Source organism: Eleutherodactylus coqui, chromosome 7, assembly GCF_035609145.1.
Source record: "Eleutherodactylus coqui strain aEleCoq1 chromosome 7, aEleCoq1.hap1, whole genome shotgun sequence".
Taxonomy (NCBI): Eukaryota; Metazoa; Chordata; class Amphibia; order Anura; family Eleutherodactylidae; genus Eleutherodactylus; species Eleutherodactylus coqui.
In genome coordinates, this window is record NC_089843.1 from 23,011,650 (window position 1) to 23,031,632 (window position 19,983).

At 42.2% G+C, this 19,983-nt stretch overlaps 1 protein-coding gene across 1 annotated transcript; it reads right to left on the minus strand.

Annotated features, from left to right (window-relative positions):
* Nucleotides 1-15,812: 15,812 nt before the first annotated feature.
* Nucleotides 15,813-16,616, minus strand: LOC136573436 (vomeronasal type-2 receptor 26-like). The gene has a single exon (XM_066574727.1). It carries the CDS (start codon nt 16,614-16,616, stop codon nt 15,813-15,815), a length of 804 nt encoding a protein of 267 aa, XP_066430824.1.
* Between the last annotated feature and the right edge of the window lie 3,367 nt (nt 16,617-19,983).

Below are 19,983 nucleotides of genomic sequence, written 5' to 3' on the forward strand. Positions count from 1 at the left end.
AGTCCTCTTTTGAAACTTATCTTCTTTGTTTTCCTTGTGTACCTTATTTCACCCTTATAATTTGCTCCCATCCCACCCCCTCTCCTCCGCCCCCTCCTCTACGTGGCTCTGAAGAGATCTTCCCCTGTCCAAATAAGTGGTATATATATATATATATATATATATATATATATATATATATATATATATATATATATATATATATATATATATAATATCTGTCACTGTCTTCTATTCCTTCTTAAGCAGCAACTATGGTTGACCTCCGATTCACTTCATTTAATGTCCGGGGCCTCAACACGCCAGCTAAACTCCACAATGTTGCCCTCCTCCTTAAAAGATACGGAACAAAAATCCTACTACTCTAGGAGACCCACTTCAAGGGTGATAGGTGCTTCGCGTTGTCAGGTAAGCAATTCTCTCAGAACTTTCATAGCGCCCACACTACATCCGCCTCCAGAGGGGTATCAACACTCTTCCATAAAACCGTCATCTTCTCTTGTGATTCGCAGTGCACCGATGGTGAAGGCTGAGTCTTGTTCTTGATGGGGACCATCAATAACACACAGATTATGATAGCCAATTTGTATGCACTGTAGTAGTGCAATACCCAGGAGGGCCTGTAGAGGGCCAGAGACACATCTTCTATTGTGAGGGTTAACCAAGGGGTGGAGCAGGAATGAGATAAAAGGCCACTTTCTACCAAGGAGAGGCAGAGTGAGAACCAGCGCAGCAGAGTGAGGTGCTGCAGGCTGGTGGCCTGAAAAGGCGTAAGGTTGACAGGGTGACGCCCCTAACCTCAAACACCCAGGTGGGATGCTTACATAGACTTGTATTAGGCGAGAGGTTGACAGGGTGACGCCCCTAACCTCAATACCCGGGTGGGGTGTGCTGATACGGACTTATGGACTTTATGTTATGAAGGAATGCATATTGGGACTCTGTTTCTGCTATTTGTTTATGCTGTGAATAAATGCTGGCAGGCGCCAGTCTTAACAAGAAACCACGTTTCTGCACGTGTGGTGGCCATTCCGGTCAAGAAGTCAGCGATCCCACAGGCAAGAGTAACCCCCCTTGCCACAGCACCTAATGTCGACCAGGTCCCCTGGCTAATTTCCCAGCTAGAGGTGTTGAAACACTTTGCGGTAGGCCAGATCGTCCTAGGGGGTGATCTGAATCTCGCTCTCAGTCCCTTATTGGATTCCTCCAAAGGCCACTCCCAAATATCCCAAACGAGGCTGAGGAGACTAAACAAAAGCCTACAGGAGCTGGGCTTGCTTGACGCTTGGTATCTCTTACACCCATCAGATAGGGACTATTCGTTCCTCTCACAGGTCCATCTCTCCCACCAAAGACTAGATTACCTCTTTGTTTCCTCTGGGCTGCTCACTTCCCTTTTGGGGGCTAAGATAGAGTCAGCGACTGTCTCCGACCACGCTCCAATCCATGTAATACCTCGCCTTCTCCAACAGCACTCTAGGGAATGGAGATAAAGGCTAAACGCTTCATTATTGGACTCTAAAAATGATATCTCCTCCTTATCCAATTTAATCGAAAAATACTTTCAGCTTAAGGGCGCCCACCCACTGGCGTTTGCGATTTTCGTGCGTGAAAAACGCAGCGTTTTCGCGGTGTTTTTCACGCGTTTTCCGCGCGTTTTTTGCCGCGTTTTTGCGGCGTTTTCGCGGCTTTTCCATTAATTTCCATTGACTTTCATGGGTGCATTAGGAGAAAAATAAGGACACATATGCAACTGACAGTTCCTATGTTAAAAATCGCAACGCAACGCAAAAAAAAAACGCCAGTGGACAGGAGTACATTCAATTCTAATTGCTCTTGAGAAAAAACGCAAAACGCAAAGAAAAAAAAATCGCCAGTGGGTGGGCGCCCTAACTCGGAGGGGGACGTGAGCACACCCATGGTGTGGGAAACTCATAAAGCCTACGTTAGGGGCCTGCTGATAGCCATGGGCTCCAGGGCCAAGAAAAGAACCCAAAAAGAAATAGATGAGAAACTTATACAAATAGCCAAACTAGAACAAAGAGTTAAACTCTCTCAAACGAAATCCTTACTGGGGGAACTTACTGAACTAAGGAGAAACCTTCAGCTCTGCCTTGATTCTAAATTCAACAAAAAACATTTGTTCTGGAAACATATGGTATATGCACAGGGCAATAAAGGAAGCAAACTCACGACTTCTCTAATTAAAAAAGCTCAGGCTAAAAATGCAATTAACGCCATCAAAACCCATTCTTGGAAGATGGCCACCTCCAATAAGGATATCACCAAGGAGTTCCGGCTCTTCTATTCAGACCTTTACAACCTCCAAAAACATCTCCCACCTGAGGAAGCTCTTAAAGCAAAAAACCTAATAGACTCTTTTCTCCAACGCCTTCCCACCCCGAAATGAAGCAACGGCGATGCTAACTCCTTGTTGACACCCGTGACACAAACAGAGATTAAAGTGCTATTAGCCACCTGCCCTCCTAACAAAAGTCCAGGTCCCGATGGTTTGTCCCTACCCTACTACAAATCCTTCCAAACTGTACTAATCCCCAGACTGACAGCCCTTTTTAATATTCTCCTCGGGGGCCTCCCCTTCCCAGACAAGCGCAGGAAGCCCACATTACTCTAATCCATAAGGAAAATAAAGATCCTGCTCTTTGCAGCAGTTACAGACCCATATCCCTTATTAACTTAGATGTCAAACTATGGGCGAAACTCCTTGCTAGGAGAATAGATAAATTTATCCCTGGATTGATCAACAAGGAGCAGGCGGGATTCATGAGGGGAAGGGAGGGCAAGGATAACTGTCGTAGACTTCTCCATGCATCGCGGTATGCTAAACTCCACAACATACCTCTAGCATTTATTGGAACCGACGCCGAAAAAGCGTTTCATAGAGTCGACTGGTGCTATACGAGGAGTACTCTGTTACACTACAATTTCCCAACGCAGTTTGTGTCCGCCATATTTTCCCTATATGCCTGTCCTTATGCTAGATTTAAAGTCAACGACATCTTGTCCCACCCTTTCAATATTAAGAACGGCACTCGACAAGGGTGTCCCCTATCCCCGACACTATTTATCTTGGCCCTGGAGCCCCTTTTATTGCAGGTCAGGTTAGATCCCGACATCGCGGGGCTGACTATAGGGAGCGATCTTATGTCTACCGTGGCCTTCGCGGACGACATCGTCTTTCTAGTTATCAACCCTGAAACGGGTCTCTGCAGACTGGTTCAACTCTTGAATGCATTTGGCAAAATTTCTAATTTCAAAATTAATTTTGACAAGTCTACAGTGCTCAACATCTCTATATACCATTCGTGTAGTAAGGAGCTCAGCAATATCTCCCCGTTTGCGTGGTCGGAGACATCTCTGGACTACTTGGGCATAAAAATACCCAAAAAACTAGAAGACATCTATTCCGTCAATTTTGTTCCGATGCTAGACCGGATAAAGAAGCTCTTAAAAGACTACGGCATCCCATTTATATCCTGGTTTGGCAGAAAGAACATTTTAAAATCATATATATTGCCGATTATTCTTTATGAGATTAGGATGCTCCCTATCTATTTACCTCCAAGCTTTTTCTAAAACCCTATGTACAGCTTTTGCGGGATATGTGTGAAGGCAGAGGAGACCAAGATTGGCTTACAGCCTAATGATTAAAAGGAGCTCCGAAGGGGGCATGGATCTCCCTAACATATTCGATTATTATCGTGCCACACAAATGAGCTACTGGATGGACCTAGTACAACCGAGAGGGGACAGCCTGCTGCCCACATTGGTTACGGCCCACAGTACCAAGGGGTCCTAGGAGGATCTGTGGTTTCCTGTCAGGAGCAGATATAGAGCAAAAGATTTCTGCCCTCTGCTAAGAGGCCCCTGTGAGTTGTGGGATAGCGTAGGGGATAGTCTGGCCCTGAGGCCCTCCCCGGTTTTTCCACTAAGCCTTCTATGCAGATTTTAGACCCTTCATTGGACCCAGTCACTACCACCACTTGGAGGAAATTCAAAGATTTCACAGTGGGTGACCTTCAAGTATTAGCACATTTGCCTGCATCTGAGATCATCCGTTCTCTGCCGGCTTGGTTCCCCTCCTTCCTGCTCAGAGCCTCGGTTGAGAGGGTCATAGGGGACTTCCTTAGGATCTTCAGATAATTTAGACCCTGGACACCATTCGAACGCTTATTAAAAGACCCCAATCCTAGGGTAAGAAAAATCTCATACCTTCGTCAACAGTTTATCATTCCCCAGGCTACAACCAAGCCCTCCTTCATTATTTCCTGGGAAAGGGAACTGGGCATCTCCCTGTCACAGAGTGACACCAAAGAAATCCTGGCCACCTCCTTCAGCCTTTCCCCATGCATTCTTACTCAGGAATCTCATTATAAACTTTTAGTAAGGTGGTACAAGACACCGCAATGGCTTTATGCATACAAATTGGCAACGCGAGGCACAACCCTCTCTGTCTCAATGGAAGGAGAAAGTCGACATGATCTATAATCTGGAGGAAATGTCGAGTTGGCACAATAATTCACACGATAAATTCTTGAAGACTCAGTCTCCCTGGCGAAACCTGAGACTCCAGGACGTACTCTCTCAATAATTTGAGCCATCACCCCCCCTCCCCTCCCCAATCCATCCTCTACCTCCCCTCTATTCCCACCCCCCTTACCTATTACCTCTATTTTAATGAGTATATCTTTTCTCATATTTACATTTCTATTCTTCTCCTTGCCCCTCGGGGCATGTCAGGAAGTAACATATATAATGTTCACCATTACGATTTAACTTTCTGTATTATGACTTTCTGTCTGTAAATCTTATAATGCTGTTGGATCTCCTGCATTTTGCTTTGCCCTGACAGAGTTTGTACTCACCCTGTTACTGTTGAAAATTTTTAATAAAATATGATTTGAAAAAGAAAAGGCTCTCAGAGCCGCGCAGCCGCCCAAAGGGAACCGTCGCCGGACTTAGAAGGTAGAACGCCGTGCCCGGACCCCTGCAGCTGGACTGGCATGCTGCCGAAACCCGACCGCGCTGCTGGTAAGTTTCCTCCTAACAGGAAGACAATTTTTCTTGAGGTCGATGCATCCTTATCTGGGGCCAGGGTGGTATTAGTACAAAAAGCTGCATCGGGGAAGAAAAGAAACTGTGGATTTTTCTCCAAATCTTTTCACCATGCAGAGCGGAATTACTCCATTAGGGTTCGGGATTTGTTGGCCATTAAAATCGCTCTGGAATTTGGGTGATATTTATTGGAGGGAGCCGCTCATCCTGTCATAATTTGTATTGACCATAGATACCTGACTTAATTGCAGACCACTCAGTGGCTTAACCCTTGAAAGGCTCAATAGTCCTTGTTTTTTGCATGCTTTGACCCTTTGGTATTTCTGACCAGCGGCTTGGAATGTACATCATCGATCCTGCTAGGTTTAATAACCATGGCATCTGTCCGGTTATAAAGTGGGAACACTCTGGATTACAAAAGACCAATGAACTCATATTCCGGCAGTACTTGTGGCCTCCTGTTGGCTAAGATATTTATGAATTTGTGTTGGCCTATACCTTTTGTGCCCAGAACAAGACATTGAGATCAAGATCCGCAGGCCTGCTATGTCCATTACCCATTCTGCAGACCCAATCGCAACACATTGCCATGGTTTTCACCATAGCTCTACCACTCTCTAACAACTGCACCATCATTTGGGTAGTGGAGGACCGTTTTTCCAAAATAGCACATTTTACGCCTCTACCTGGGCTGCCTTCAATGGAACAACTGGCTGAAAAGTTTATTGAGCACATTTTTCGTCTTCTTGGATTCCCTAAATATATTTTATCAGACCAAGGAGTGCAATTTATGTCCAAGTTCTAGAGATCCCTCTGCAAATTGCTTGGCATATCCTTGGACCTCTCCTTGTCCTATCACCCACAATCCAATAGCCAGGTGCAGTGTGTCAATCAATTTCCATAGGGGTACCTCCGTCACTTCATTAATATCCATCAGGATCATTGAGTCAGCCTTCTGCCATGGGCAGAATTCTCCTGCAATCAGAATGTCAGCAACTCCACTAAAGCCTCTCCATTTTTCATTGTCTATGGCCAGCAACCCAGGATTCCTTTCTTTGCTCTATCACCTCTGATGTTCCTGCAACTGCATTCTCGATGGAAAATTTTTTCCAGGATATGGCAAGAAACCAAGGCAAATCTTGGAGGATTGGTGGCAGCCATGAAGAAGTTTGCTGATCGCAAGCGAAGGCTGCCTCCTAACTTTACACCAGGGGATAAAGTTTGGCTGTCCTCAAGAAATATTAGGTTGAAGATACAAATTCAAATACAGATTTGCTGCATGTTTCTTGGGTCTGTTTGAGGTATTTGAAAGAATCAATCCCGCTTGCTGCAGGCTGAAACTCCCTCCCTATAAATCCCTAACTCATTTCACATGTTCCTGCTTAACCCCCTTGTACTTAATAAATCACTGGGTGGGACCCCTAAAGACATGTTATCTATTGCGTTGGGCCTTTGCTGTGACACCTGCCTGCGTGTCTGTCACATGATCCATCTATGACGGAGGCTACAAGCATTACAGCACTATACTCTCTGGATTGTAAGAGGCTTACATTGGCGCATAAGATCCTGTAACAGACAGGATTACATTGGGTGCACAAAGGGTTAAGTTCCCCTCTTTCTTTCTTTTTCTATTAATTTTCCTGATGCCCAGTCACATCTGATTAACATAGAGGTGGGTGGTGCTATACATCCCACCCACAGGCATAGTTTTGTTTTCCATTGGCTACTGAAGACCCTACCCCCAGTGGGGAGGGCTCATGAATTGACTATAAAACACCAGCACCTCTGCTGCTTCTCATTGCTCTCCTGCCTACCATCTGGGCAGGAGACTCTGTGCTGTTGCTGCTTTGTTATTTTGGGCCTTGGGCTTTTGGGGTTATTATGGCAAGCAGTGTTTTGATGCACCACATGCATCATAGATAGCCACTTCAGCTAGCCTCATCTAAACTTAGATAGCTAGCTACAGGTTAGGTTAGTAGCTAATTTAACACCTGGGGCAACTATCAGAGATTAACCCCACCTATACCTAGATAGCTAACCATAGTACAGAGCAGTAGAGGTTCGCCCCATGTGGGCATCTCATAGGCTATATTGAGCCATTTTTGGTGTCCATTTCTTATGACCAGTTCTGTTTCTGAAACCAATTTTGGTTCCTGATGAGTCATACATGATGAAACGCATAGAACTTGTTATATAAAACGATATATTCACAGAACAGAGCTACATGTACAACAGCCGTTGTGCTAAGAGTATACACAATTTTACCCGAATATCAGTACTCTATCTATGTGGCAAGCGGCATATTTCTATCACAGCATCATAGATAGAGAACTGTCACTGATGGGTATTAGTCTGGTTGCGCTCTTTAGTAACTTAAATTGACACACGTTTATCACTCTAATACTAATCCAAATACACAGGACCGCTTTGCCCTGGGCGGTTCCATTGTGTATTTTTAGACATTTCTTTAATACTGGCTTGTAGCCTAAATTGGAGAAGTATATTTGTTTGTTGTCTTTTTATGTTGGTTCCAAATATAGTACCTTCTAATAATTAAATAAATCAATAAAAGGTTACGTTTTAGGGATCCACCGAGTGATTACTTAATTCCCCTCCTGGGGCCTTTCCGCTTCAGTGACTACCCTTGTACTTAATAGGTTCTCCAAAAGACCCAGACTAGTGTCACCCCAGATCCAGACAGAGTAGAACTTTGAGGTCAAAGCTATTCTTTGATGCCAAAAAGGTTAGGAGAGAGAGAGAGCTTTTTTTAGTCGACAGGAAAGGCTATGCGCCTGAAGAGCAGTCATGGTAGCCTTCTGAGAATATCATTGCCCGACGCATTATTTGGGAATTTTTTCAGAGGACAGGCAGTAGAAGAGGAGGTCTTAGAGAGGGGTTTACTATTAGGTCTAGCAGACCAAGGCATTGTCCTGTCTCCTGAGTCTACTTCTTTTAGCAATCACAGGGTTACTGTGTCTAGCTCCTCTGCCCAGCTAGCAGGGATTTGAAATCAACTTCCAATTTAAACCCTCCAGACTTTACCTACAATACTTGGTATTGTTCATTCTCTGGGTGACTGCACGCAAGCTGCTGGTGCAGCTATCCTGTCTGTATACAGTTATTTTTGTATCCTTAACTAGTTTATATTGTGTATTTGTGTGTTCCCAGTTCCTGTGTGTTTTGCTGCTGGGTACTGTTTGTCTTCCTTTTTCCTGTATGTGTGATCTCTGCACAGGACTAGCTCCAGTTTCTATCTCCTGCATATTCAGGTGGCTCGGTACATCTGACCCTGGAGTCCCATCCTCACCAGGTAGGTAGGGAGGTCTAGCAGTCAGGGTTAGGAAAGGTGGCCTGGATGTCGCCATCTCCAGGAGTATCTCCAGGACTGGGATATCCAGTCCATCCGAGTTCAGGGTAATCCCATTCTCGTTCTTTGTACCGAGGCCCCACATTTCTTCAGTCTTCACCTTGGTGTTAGCTGTCTATCCTGCCAGGTGGTTTCACTCAGCAGTATGACACAGTGAATCCACAAAAACAACGTTACACATACAAATGTGAAATTTAGCACAGCCATTCTTTAGGTTGAAAATAACAAAAGTAAAGTGGTTACAACTTGATTTTTATTTCTAATTGCAAAAGTAAGTGACCCCCCACTATGTTATGTTACTTTGCGGTAATTTGACACAATCGTTCTTTAGGTCCCATACAGGAAAATAAAGGATTCACAACTTGATTATTCAATTCTATCTAAAATAAGTTTTTATTTTAAAAAATTATTAAAATTCATATATTGGGCACTTAGACAAACACTTTAACATAAATGATACTAACAAAGTCAGATATCCAAGTAAACACACAAGAAAACCACTATTGCTGAATTAGTGTGAAAAAAACTTTTTCTCATTATTATCTTTGTACTCAAAAATGAACTTTGGGTTCTGATATAAGAGAAGAGAGAAGATTTAATCAAAGTATACAGCACCTTCTAGGTGTCATGTGTGTTTCAACTATGATATCTTACTCAACCTCTGGGATAGTATAATTATTGGGGAGCTAAGTGCTTAAGTAGGTCGTAACCTTGATACAACTAACCCTGGTCCACCCTGATAAAACGAATCCCTTCCAAAGCAGTTTTTCTAGAGGTCATAGATTGTCAGAGACCTCAATAGACCTCAGAAATAGTTTTCAAGAATTGTTTGACAAATGGGTCAATATATACAATAACAAAACTGTACCCGCCAGGTCAGGATTCTTTTCAAATATATATAATTCCCACAATGGTTTACAAAGCTATGCAGGACCACTAATGTTAGCTGCCTGCATAGATTCACAAATCATAAAGAGAGGTCTCTTTCACCTCTACAGACCTCCCTGTTAGCTAGAGGGATGCAATACTGGTAGTAGAGGTGGCGACAAATAGGACCTCAAACAAGCTGTTCTCTAGTCCTCAGCTATATCCTCCAAGAAAGTTTATCAATTCCAATTTAACTAATCTTGCTCCTTAACTAATATCGAATAGCTGAGCAATGCTAGCTGTATTTGGATAAAGCTGAGGACTAATACTGATAGCCAGCCCTAGCTCACTAAAAATGTTGGTACAAGCTAGCTGGCTCACTACCGTAATAGATTGCTGGTCCCTAGATTACTAGCTTGCTGCAGCCTATAGATGATACAGCCTACACTGATAAATGATAAAATGTCCAGCAGTCCTAATGGTGGGCTTGTGGTATAACCTGCATCGCTGACTGGAGTCTCCTTTTATAATCAGTAAGCAGTGTAAGCCGTGACCGGTTTGTTGCTTCTTCGTCCAATGAGATGCCTCCAGTGGGTATGTGTATTAATTCACCAATGAGGGGCGAGGCACATATTAATACCGTCATGGTACTGCGTTGCAAACCGCCCCCTGTTGTCACAGAGACAGAGATGCTTACCAAGTTCTGTAAGTATACTTACTCTGATCGGGGCATCTGTTGTATCATCAAGACATCCTAAAGCAAGGTATGAAGTGTGCTTTAGCAAAACCAGAGCTCCTTTTCAATCAAATTTATATCGGCGCAATAAGGCAGATCCTGTTGAAAGACTTAGCATCCTCTGCACTGCTACTCAACCTCCACCTAGTCACCTGATCTAATAGTGACATATGTAGGAGGGGTTAACACTCCAGTACTATGTCTCCATTCTTAGACTGGTGTTGTGTGGCGTGCGTCTTACAGTGGCACGCAGCAACTCACGTTAACGTGATTAGCATCATGACATCCTGGGGATACCCTTTGTGCTACAGAAGTGTCAGTAAATATCCTGGGATTCGATGCCATACCTGTAGTGACACACAAAGTCATGTCAATATGACAGTTAATTGTCCAGTTATCTGTGTAAAAAAATGTAATAACTTTATTATCGTAAATCACAGCCATGTAGCAATTAATGAATAAACTCCTGCAATATAATTCAAATCCGTGTTAAACATTTATGTCCATATTATTATTACTGCCATTGTATTCTACATTAGTGATATTTAGCTGGACCCTAACATATATGATTATATTGTAGGCTATACACATAACAAGATTAAATATTCAAACCAGATATTGAATTATCAATTAATAATAATAATAATAATAATCTATATATATAAAATTGAATGTATGCGTGTCTGTCTGTCTGTGTGTGTGTGTGTTTGTCCTTTATGCGCTACTACACCATTCATCCGATCGCCATGAAACTTTAGGAAGATGTTGAGTACACTCCTGGGAAGATTATAGGCATAGTACAACTATCCTACGATAAATGGAGCGCGTGCGAGCGTCGTCGACAGTTACGCCCCCCCCCCACGTAGATTGTTCGATTTCCATCACTGCCACTAATTCTCTCACTTCCCAATGTCGTAGAAACATGAAATTTGGCACGAGCATTGATTATGTCATAAATAGGAAAAAGCTAATGGGTCCCAACTCGATTATTCACTTGTAAGCGCCAAAGAATTAGCGTCCAAATTTTATGTACGGAATCTAATTTTATCGCTTCCCAATGTCTTAGAAACGTGAAATTTGGCACGGGCATTGAATATGTCATAAATAGGAAACGCTAATCGGTCCCAACTCAATTATTCAATTCTATGTGCCAAAGAATTAGCGTCCAAATTTTATGTATGGAATCGAATTCTCTCGCTTCCCAATGTAATAGAAACGTGAAACTTGGCAGGAGCATTGATTATGTCATAAATAGGAAAAGCTAATGGGTCCCAACTCCATTATTCAATTCTATGCGCCAAAGAATTAGCGTCCAAATTTTACGTACGAAATCTAATTTTCTCGCTTTCCGGTGTCATAGAAACGTGAAATTTGGCACGAGCATTGATTATGTCATAAATAGGAAAAGTTAATGGGTCCCAACTCGATTATTCAATTCTATGCGCAAAAGAATTAGCGCCCAAATTCTGCGTACGGAATGTAATTTTCTCACATAGAAACTTAAAATTTGGCACGGGCATTGATCATGTCATAAATAGGAAACGCTAATGGGTCCCAACTCGATTATTCAATTCTATGCGCAAAAGAATTAGCATCCAAATTTTACATACGGAATCGAATTCTCTTGCTTCCCAATGTAATAGAAACTCGAAATTTGACACGAGCATTGATTATGTCATAAATAGGAAAAGTTAATGGGTCCCAACTCGATTATTCAATTTTAAGCGCAAAACAATTGGCGTCCAAATTTTACGTACGGAATCGAATTTTCTCGCTTCCCAATGTCATAGAAACTTGAAATTTTGCACAAGCATTGATTATGTCATAAATAGGAAAAGTTAATGGGTCCCAACTCGATTATTCAATTCTATGCGCAAAAGAATTAGCGCCCAAATTCTGCGTACGGAATGTAATTTTCTCACATAGAAACTTAAAATTTGGCACGGGCATTGAATATGTCACAAATAGGAAACGCTAATGGGTCCCAACTCGATTATTCAATTCTATGCGCAAAAGAATTAGCATCCAAATTTTACATACGGAATCGAATTCTCTTGCTTCCCAATGTAATAGAAACTCGAAATTTGACACGAGCATTGATTATGTCATAAATAGGAAAAGTTAATGGGTCCCAACTCGATTATTCAATTTTAAGCGCAAAACAATTGGCGTCCAAATTTTACGTACGGAATCTAATTTTCTCGCTTTCCGGTGTCATAGAAACGTGAAATTTGGCACGAGCATTGATTATGTCATAAATAGGAAAAGTTAATGGGTCCCAACTCGATTATTCAATTCTATGCGCAAAAGAATTAGCGCCCAAATTCTGCGTACGGAATGTAATTTTCTCACATAGAAACTTAAAATTTGGCACGGGCATTGAATATGTCACAAATAGGAAACGCTAATGGGTCCCAACTCGATTATTCAATTCTATGCGCAAAAGAATTAGCATCCAAATTTTACATACGGAATCGAATTCTCTTGCTTCCCAATGTAATAGAAACTCGAAATTTGACACGAGCATTGATTATGTCATAAATAGGAAAATTTAATGGGTCCCAACTCGATTATTCAATTTTAAGCGCAAAACAATTGGCGTCCAAATTTTACGTACGGAATCGAATTTTCTCGCTTCCCAATGTCATAGAAACTTGAAATTTTGCACAAGCATTGATTATGTCATAAATAGGAAAAGTTAATGGGAAGTTGTTGAGTACACTCCTGGGAAGATTACTGGCATAGTACATCTATCCTACGATAGGTGGCGCGCGCGCGTGCGAGCGTTGTCGACAGTTATGCCCCCCCAGACAAAGATTGTTTGATTTCCATCTCAAGCAGAAAAGCAAAAGGCATTACGAGCAACGGGATGCGTGTTCAACTACAAAATGATGCATCCGCCGAACGTATCACAAGACAATTCCTGGATATTGAGAATGCTGAGGTAAAATAAAAGCTGTGCTGTGATTGATTGCTATATATTATACCGCTGAGGTGAAATGAATGCTGCGCTGTGATTCGTTGCTATTTTTTATATTGATGAGGCAGAATAAAAGTTGCACTGTGATTGGTTGTTATTTCTCTTACTGCTGACGTAACATGAAAGCTGCACTGTGATTGGTTGTTATATTTTATACTGCTGAGGTAACATATAAGCTGCCCTGTGATTGGGTGTTATATATTATAAAGCTGAGGTAACATGAAAGCTGCGCTGTGATTGGTTGTTATATATTATACCACTGAGGTAACCTAAAAAAGCTGCGCTGTGATTGGTTGTTATCTAGATATATAAAAACGAATGTATGTCTGTCTGTCTTCGCAGCAACGCGCGACGGGTAAGCTAGTAATAATAATAATGATATCATGTAAAACTGATTTATTTCATGATCCAGGGTGGTATAATTATAATATCATGCTATGATTTATATTCTTGTCTTGTTATTAATACCGAGATACCAGGGCATAATCATATTTATAGTAAATCTAGATGCAGCCATGATACTTCCATTCAGAAGTAGTCATCTGGAAGGAACGAATCTTATCATAGATTTCTTATAACTTAAAGTTAATATCATAGTTCTCCCTTGGGCAAAATAACAGGCCACAGTAGTCCCCTTTTATTGGCCAAATCCTGCAAATCATATTCCCATTGATTTTACTATAAGGGCCTCTACCCACTAGCGTTTTTTTTATGCTGCAATATCGCTGCATTTTTTTCAATGGGACTTTCTAATGTTAAAATCACATTGCACAAAAATCGCAATTTAGCGCTAAATTGCAATTTTGTGTGTTACGAATTTAACATTAGAAAATCCCACTGACATTTGGAAAAAAAATGCAGTGAATTCGCAGCAAAAAAAAAGAAAAAAAAAAACGCTAGTGGGTAGGCTCCCTCAAGGTGAGGAAAGTCAGGAAAAGCTGCGTGGAACAGGCACAAGTCAAATCCAGGAAAACAGACAGAATAGTAAAGCAGCTTTTTGCATTTTAGAAACTGATTCCTCAGTCACCCTGTAGTTGGGGAGGGTGCCTTAATTGGATAGGCGCCTATCCAGATTGTCCAGGGACTGGAAAGCTGGCCTTTTAGTGGTGGCTCCAGCTTGTGCTGTTGCACCCTTCCAGCAATAGAGAGAGAAGGTAGATGACAGAAGGTGTGGAGTCTGCTGCTGGGGACAGAGGCAGGAAGACCAACACCATGCACACTTGCTGGAGGAGGTGAGGGAAGTCAATGGCCCAGACATATGAGAACATGAAGATTTTTTTTCATGTATGTGTCATCAGAAAATGACCTGTTGTATGAGTCATTGTTTTTGTGTTTAGCATTTTTTAAAGCATTTTGGTGATTTTGTTTTTATGACACAATTTGCAGTATATTGTGAAGAACTTCTCAAAAACTGATCAGAAAAGATTATCTTAGGCAGATATGCTAATGATTAGAGTTCTGGCACAATTAGATAAACAGTCTTGCCAATTTAGGCTTTAAAAGTTTTACCCTTGGCCTCTAAAACAGCTCTGAGAGGTACTTGCGTGTATTGGACCTCTTTTCCACTCGTGGGCAGGGCGCATCCACATTTGTATACCAGACAGCATCACACAGAGTCCTCTATGCAATATCGAGCTTAACCAGCATTGATCTAGAAAGGGTGAAAAGGGATGACAACATCCAAGGATATGGAGAACACGTTATGGGGATGAAATCAGTGTTGTTTTACAGTTTATCGACTTACCACACTGTTTCAAAAAACAGACTGCTGCAAAGCAGAAATATCACAACGTGGAATGATTAAAGCAAATTTATTTACAAGGACGCTGTTATTCCTAGATCTAACATGCTGCACTTCGTACATAATACAACTCAAAACCACAGTTAGGCCCAAAAAATATATTAATATAACATAATATTTGCCTATAAATTATTGCCACTGTATCGCTCATGCGTAGTTTCACGTAATTTTATATGCCTTTTGTATATTTGTGATTGTTCAACAAAGACTTTAAAGTTTTTAATAGTGTTCTGCGGCCATCATGCAGTTTTTATTAGCAATTCACTCATTGGCTTTCAGCTTGCTAAAAGACAACAATGAGTGTTATCAGGACCGCACGCTGAGTTCTCAGCAGGATACCGCTGAGTTCTCAGCGGTATCCCGCTGATACTATTGTTTTAGATGGTATCCTGCTCGAAGAACACAGCAGGGGTATGCAGAAGAAAGCGCTTCAGCTGTCTTCTGCATACTCCACTGTATACCAGCTGAGAGCTTTGAGAACACAGCAGGAGTATGCAGAAGATAGCACTCCAGCTATGTTTTGCATACACCACTTGGAGCGCTCAGCGGTATACCAGCTGAGCACTCTGAGAACACAGCAGCTGTATAAAGAAGCCAGCACTCCAGCTGTCTTCTGTATACAGAGGGAGCCTTCATCTCCACACTAATAAGCTCTTAAGTAGCTAATTAGCTACTTAAGAGCCTATGCAAAGTGAACGCTCAAGACTGTCACGCAAACTGCCCTTTGAGAAAATTTTGAGCGATAATCGTTGTATCTAAATGAGCCTTAACTCCTGTGCCAGGAGAATCTTGATAAGTCAAGAGATCGGGCAGGGTTGATGAGCTGTACTTAAGGGTGGGGCCACCTGCACTACTACAGGGAAGGGGGAAGGTGGACAAGATATGATAAATGGGTGGGCAACTGTCACTATCCCAGAAGTGAGGAGTTTGAAGATACATGTACATGCTGTATTACTATCTATTATCAGGGGGTAAAATTTTGCAGTCATTCCTGCCTTTTTCCCAGCAGATCAGTTTTTCTATTCTTTTCAGATTGGAACAAAATGATAAAACATTTTGGGAGAAACACACAACCTAAAAGTCCAGTGTTGGACACCATTACTGCAAATATCTCCACCATCACCATAGATTTCCCTCTAGTGCTCAGATAAGCTGGGATCATGGAGATCCAGACACTGCAGAACAGCAACATGCTGAAGGTGATATACTTGGCTTCATTAAAACTGTCCGGTAATGTCCTCACCATGAAAGCCAGAACAAAGCTCACCGCTGCCAAGAGCCCCATATAACCCAACATGGAGTAAAAGCAGATATCTGATCCTCCATTACACTGAATGATGATTTTCCCAGGATAAGACTGAGTGTCCAGGTCCTGGAATGGGGGAGAAATAGACAACCAGATAATACAGATGACAACTTGTATAGATGAACAAAACAGAACTATGGTATAGGGCAGCTTTACATTCAACCATTTTCTCCAGGGACTTCCAGGCTTGGTGGACTTAAAAGCAACACAAACCATAACAGTCTTGGCGAGAAGTGAAGAGATGGCTACTGAGAAAAAAATCCCAAAACTGGTTTCTCGTAATCTACAAGTTACATTCTTGGGGCAACCAAGAAACAAGAAGACAGAGAGAAAGCTTAGGATAACGGAGACCAGGAGAAGATAACTAAGGTGCTGGTTATTGGCTTTAACAATAGGAGTGTCCCGGTAGAAAATAAATATTCCGAATATGAAGCCAGTCAAAAGACATCCAAATACAGAGACACTGGAAAATACAGAAGCCATTGTGTCATTCTGGTAAGAGATGAATTCCATGACTTTGGGCAGGCAGTGGTCTCTCTTCTCATTTGGCCATTCATCACTTTGGCATTTAATACATTTCTCAGCATCTGTAGGAATATTTCATAACATATTAAATGTTACATATCTATCTATCTATCTATCTATCTATCTATCTATCTATCTATCTATCTATCTATCTATCTATCTATCTATCTATCTATCTATCTATCTATCTATCATATTGATCCATCTAACAGTGCTGGAACTACCACTGGGCAGGAGTACAACCGTTTTGATGTGCTGACTCCTTTGGTGAGGGTCTGGACCCCATTAACACACTAAGAAATTGTTTCTGCTGTTAGCTGCCTGTCCTTGAGTGGAATGATACATACCAGGGGCATAGCTAAAGACTGAGGGGGATAGATGCCAAATTTCAGTTCACGCCCCCTATCCTCCTGTGCCCATACCTACCTGTTGCATACAGCTGCACAATAAATTTAAATACATGATCTAACCCTTTGGCATAAGCTTTCCCAACATACTCATTTCCTGGGCAACATGAAGAGTTATTTGAACTCCTTTAGGCTGCTTTCATGGTTTTTGTTGCATTTTTGAACCATAATTAAAAAAGATGTCAAAAAACTGCATGCAGTATTCAAAAACGACTTGCATTTTTAAGCATCTTTTATGTGTTTTTTAATTGTATATAAAGGGTGACATCATATACAGTAGATACCCAGGTTATACTAGCATAATTCATGATCAACTATATACAGGGAAATGCATAATTTATACCAACTGTGCATATATAATTATATACAGGAAATATCCAGGTTATACCATGGCCATCAATGAGTGATGACGGGGACAGGACTGTGAAATCTGGAAGCCCCTAGCCGCAGACTGGCACATGGGCAGTGGATATGGATTCAGTCATTCTATCTCAGGGACCGGAGCAGCTGAGCAGTTAGACAGCTGTATCTACAACTGAGCAGCCTTATTTAGGACCCATTCTTCTCACACCACATGGGGAGGGCTCTAGAAAAGTTACCCTAAACAAAGTCTACCTCTTTTTTCCCTGACAGGACTACGGCATCCAGAGGGGTCACCAACTTGCAGTCAACAAAGAAAAGTGTACAATAGGGGGGCATGTCATGGATGGCCATGGGAGCAAAAGCAGAGGACAGGGCTCTGCTGAAAAAGACCTCTGCAAGCAACAAACAAGCAAAGAGAAAAGAAGAATTTGGACTTACCAGAGAGAAGAAGAGGAGAAGGTGCCAAGGAAGTGACCGATGAAGAAGGGACCGCGAAGATTAGCAGAGTTTTTCCTGGTGCAAGATGCAGGAGAAGAGATGCAGGTTCTGGCCCTAGGTACAGAGCAGCTGGAGATCGCAGAGGCGGCGGGTTTCGGGGAATTCCCTGTGGTGAGAGCAAGGTAAGCCGGCTTCCTTAATCCCTCACCTCCTGCACAAGCAAAAAGCTGCGGAAGTGAAGAAAAGAGGAGGGACAGGGAGCCTCAGGCCCAGATCCCCATAAAGAAAATGGCGCCTTCAGCGCTGCAATGAGGAGGGTCAATAGCTGGCAGCCACAAAGAGGGAGGAGAGTGAGGAAATAAAGAAGCAGCAACACAAAGCCTCTCACATGAAGGTGTGCATAACATACAGAGAGAGGAGGAACACAGAAAAGATGAGGAAATAAAGTGCAAGATAGAGACAGAGGTGCAGCTGCTTACACACAAAGCCCCTCTGAGGATATGCCACCAAGAACACTACAAAGAGGGGGAGAGGAAGCTAGCAACAGTGAGAGCAAGAACATGGGAAGAGGCAGAGATGATACTGCAGTCTTCCAGGCGCCCATAGATGAAAGGGTGTCCACTGCATAACAAAAAGGAGGGGAAACAGCTCTCCATAGAGAAGTGCACAGAAGAGAAAATTATGCAGATGGCCCCACAATGAGGAGGATAAAAGAGCAAGGGAGATAGAAAAAGATAGAGATCCAGTATTGAATATCAACTGCTCAGATAAGGCTGCATCAGAATGTTTTATAAGATAGATGATCCTAGCATTAAAAGGATCCCTACAAAAAGAACTGAGAGCTATGCATGCACCCATAAACAGATCAATAGAAGAAATGGGAGGAAGAGTAAATTCTCTAGAAAACAAAATAAGTGAAATAACCAACTCACATAATGACCTGATAGATGACCACTCTAGGCTAGTGGAGGAACTCAAGGTAGTAAATAATTCAATGGCAGATTTAGAGGACTGTAACCACCGCAATAATATTAAATACAAGGAATAGCAGAGATGGTGCAACTAGCAGCAGTTGGAGATTATTACTACAAGACCTAATTAAAACTTTACTCCCTGAAACCTCACAGGGAGAATGGGTTGTGAATAGAGAGTATAGGCTCCCATTCCCAAAGATGATTGCGGAAAGCCTACCAAGAGACATGAAGGTATGCGTCCACTTTTATAAAGGACAGATTAATGTATACAGCCAGGAAAATAAAAGCACTCCTGTATCCTTATGAAAACATCAAACTCTTTGCTGACTTGTCTCAAGCAACCATGCTAGCTAGAAAAAAGTATGCACAGATTACAAATGTTCTCCACGAGAACAACATATTGTACAAGTGGGGTTTCATGATCAAATTGATAATCTCTAAATCTGTGAAAAACCATGCCATCACCAACCCAGAAGAAGGGTTGAAAATAGTCCAAAACTGGCTTACAGGACTACAGACGACAAAGTCCATCTCAAATCTTGGCCATCTTGGCAAAGAAGATCCAAGCCAGCTCCAGGAAGCAGCTAACAACAAAGTCCCCTTCGCTAAAGCACCAAAAAAGGTTTGAAAATATGAAGTAAAAGTTCAAATTCTTGAGCTACAAAGGAAGGGGTCATCATCCAAAATGACTGAACTTTCTTTTCCCCGAGAACACCATTTTCACAAGAGGCGGAGTGTATGCTTCTGCGGGAAGACAGCTAGATGGCTAGTATATGGAGATGAGCGAGTACCAAAATGCTCGGGTGCTCGTTACTCAAGTAGAACTTTTCATAATGCTCGAGAGCTCGTTTCAAGTAACGAACCCCATTGAAGTCAATGGAAGACTCGAGCATTTTTCAAGCTGACCGATGCTCTGCATAGGGGAGGTTGTGTGAAACACCTGAAAACATCAGAAGGTCATGGAAACACCCCAAAAATGGATAGGGAATGGCAGGGGCAGCATGCATGGGTGCATCTGAGGCTCCCAGGTCCAATTAAGCCAAATTGGAGGCAAGAGCCTGGCGGTCACCACCCTAACAATTAACTTGGTTCAGACCATAAGCAGCAAGGCACACGCGCTGGGATATCTTAGCTAAGCACCAC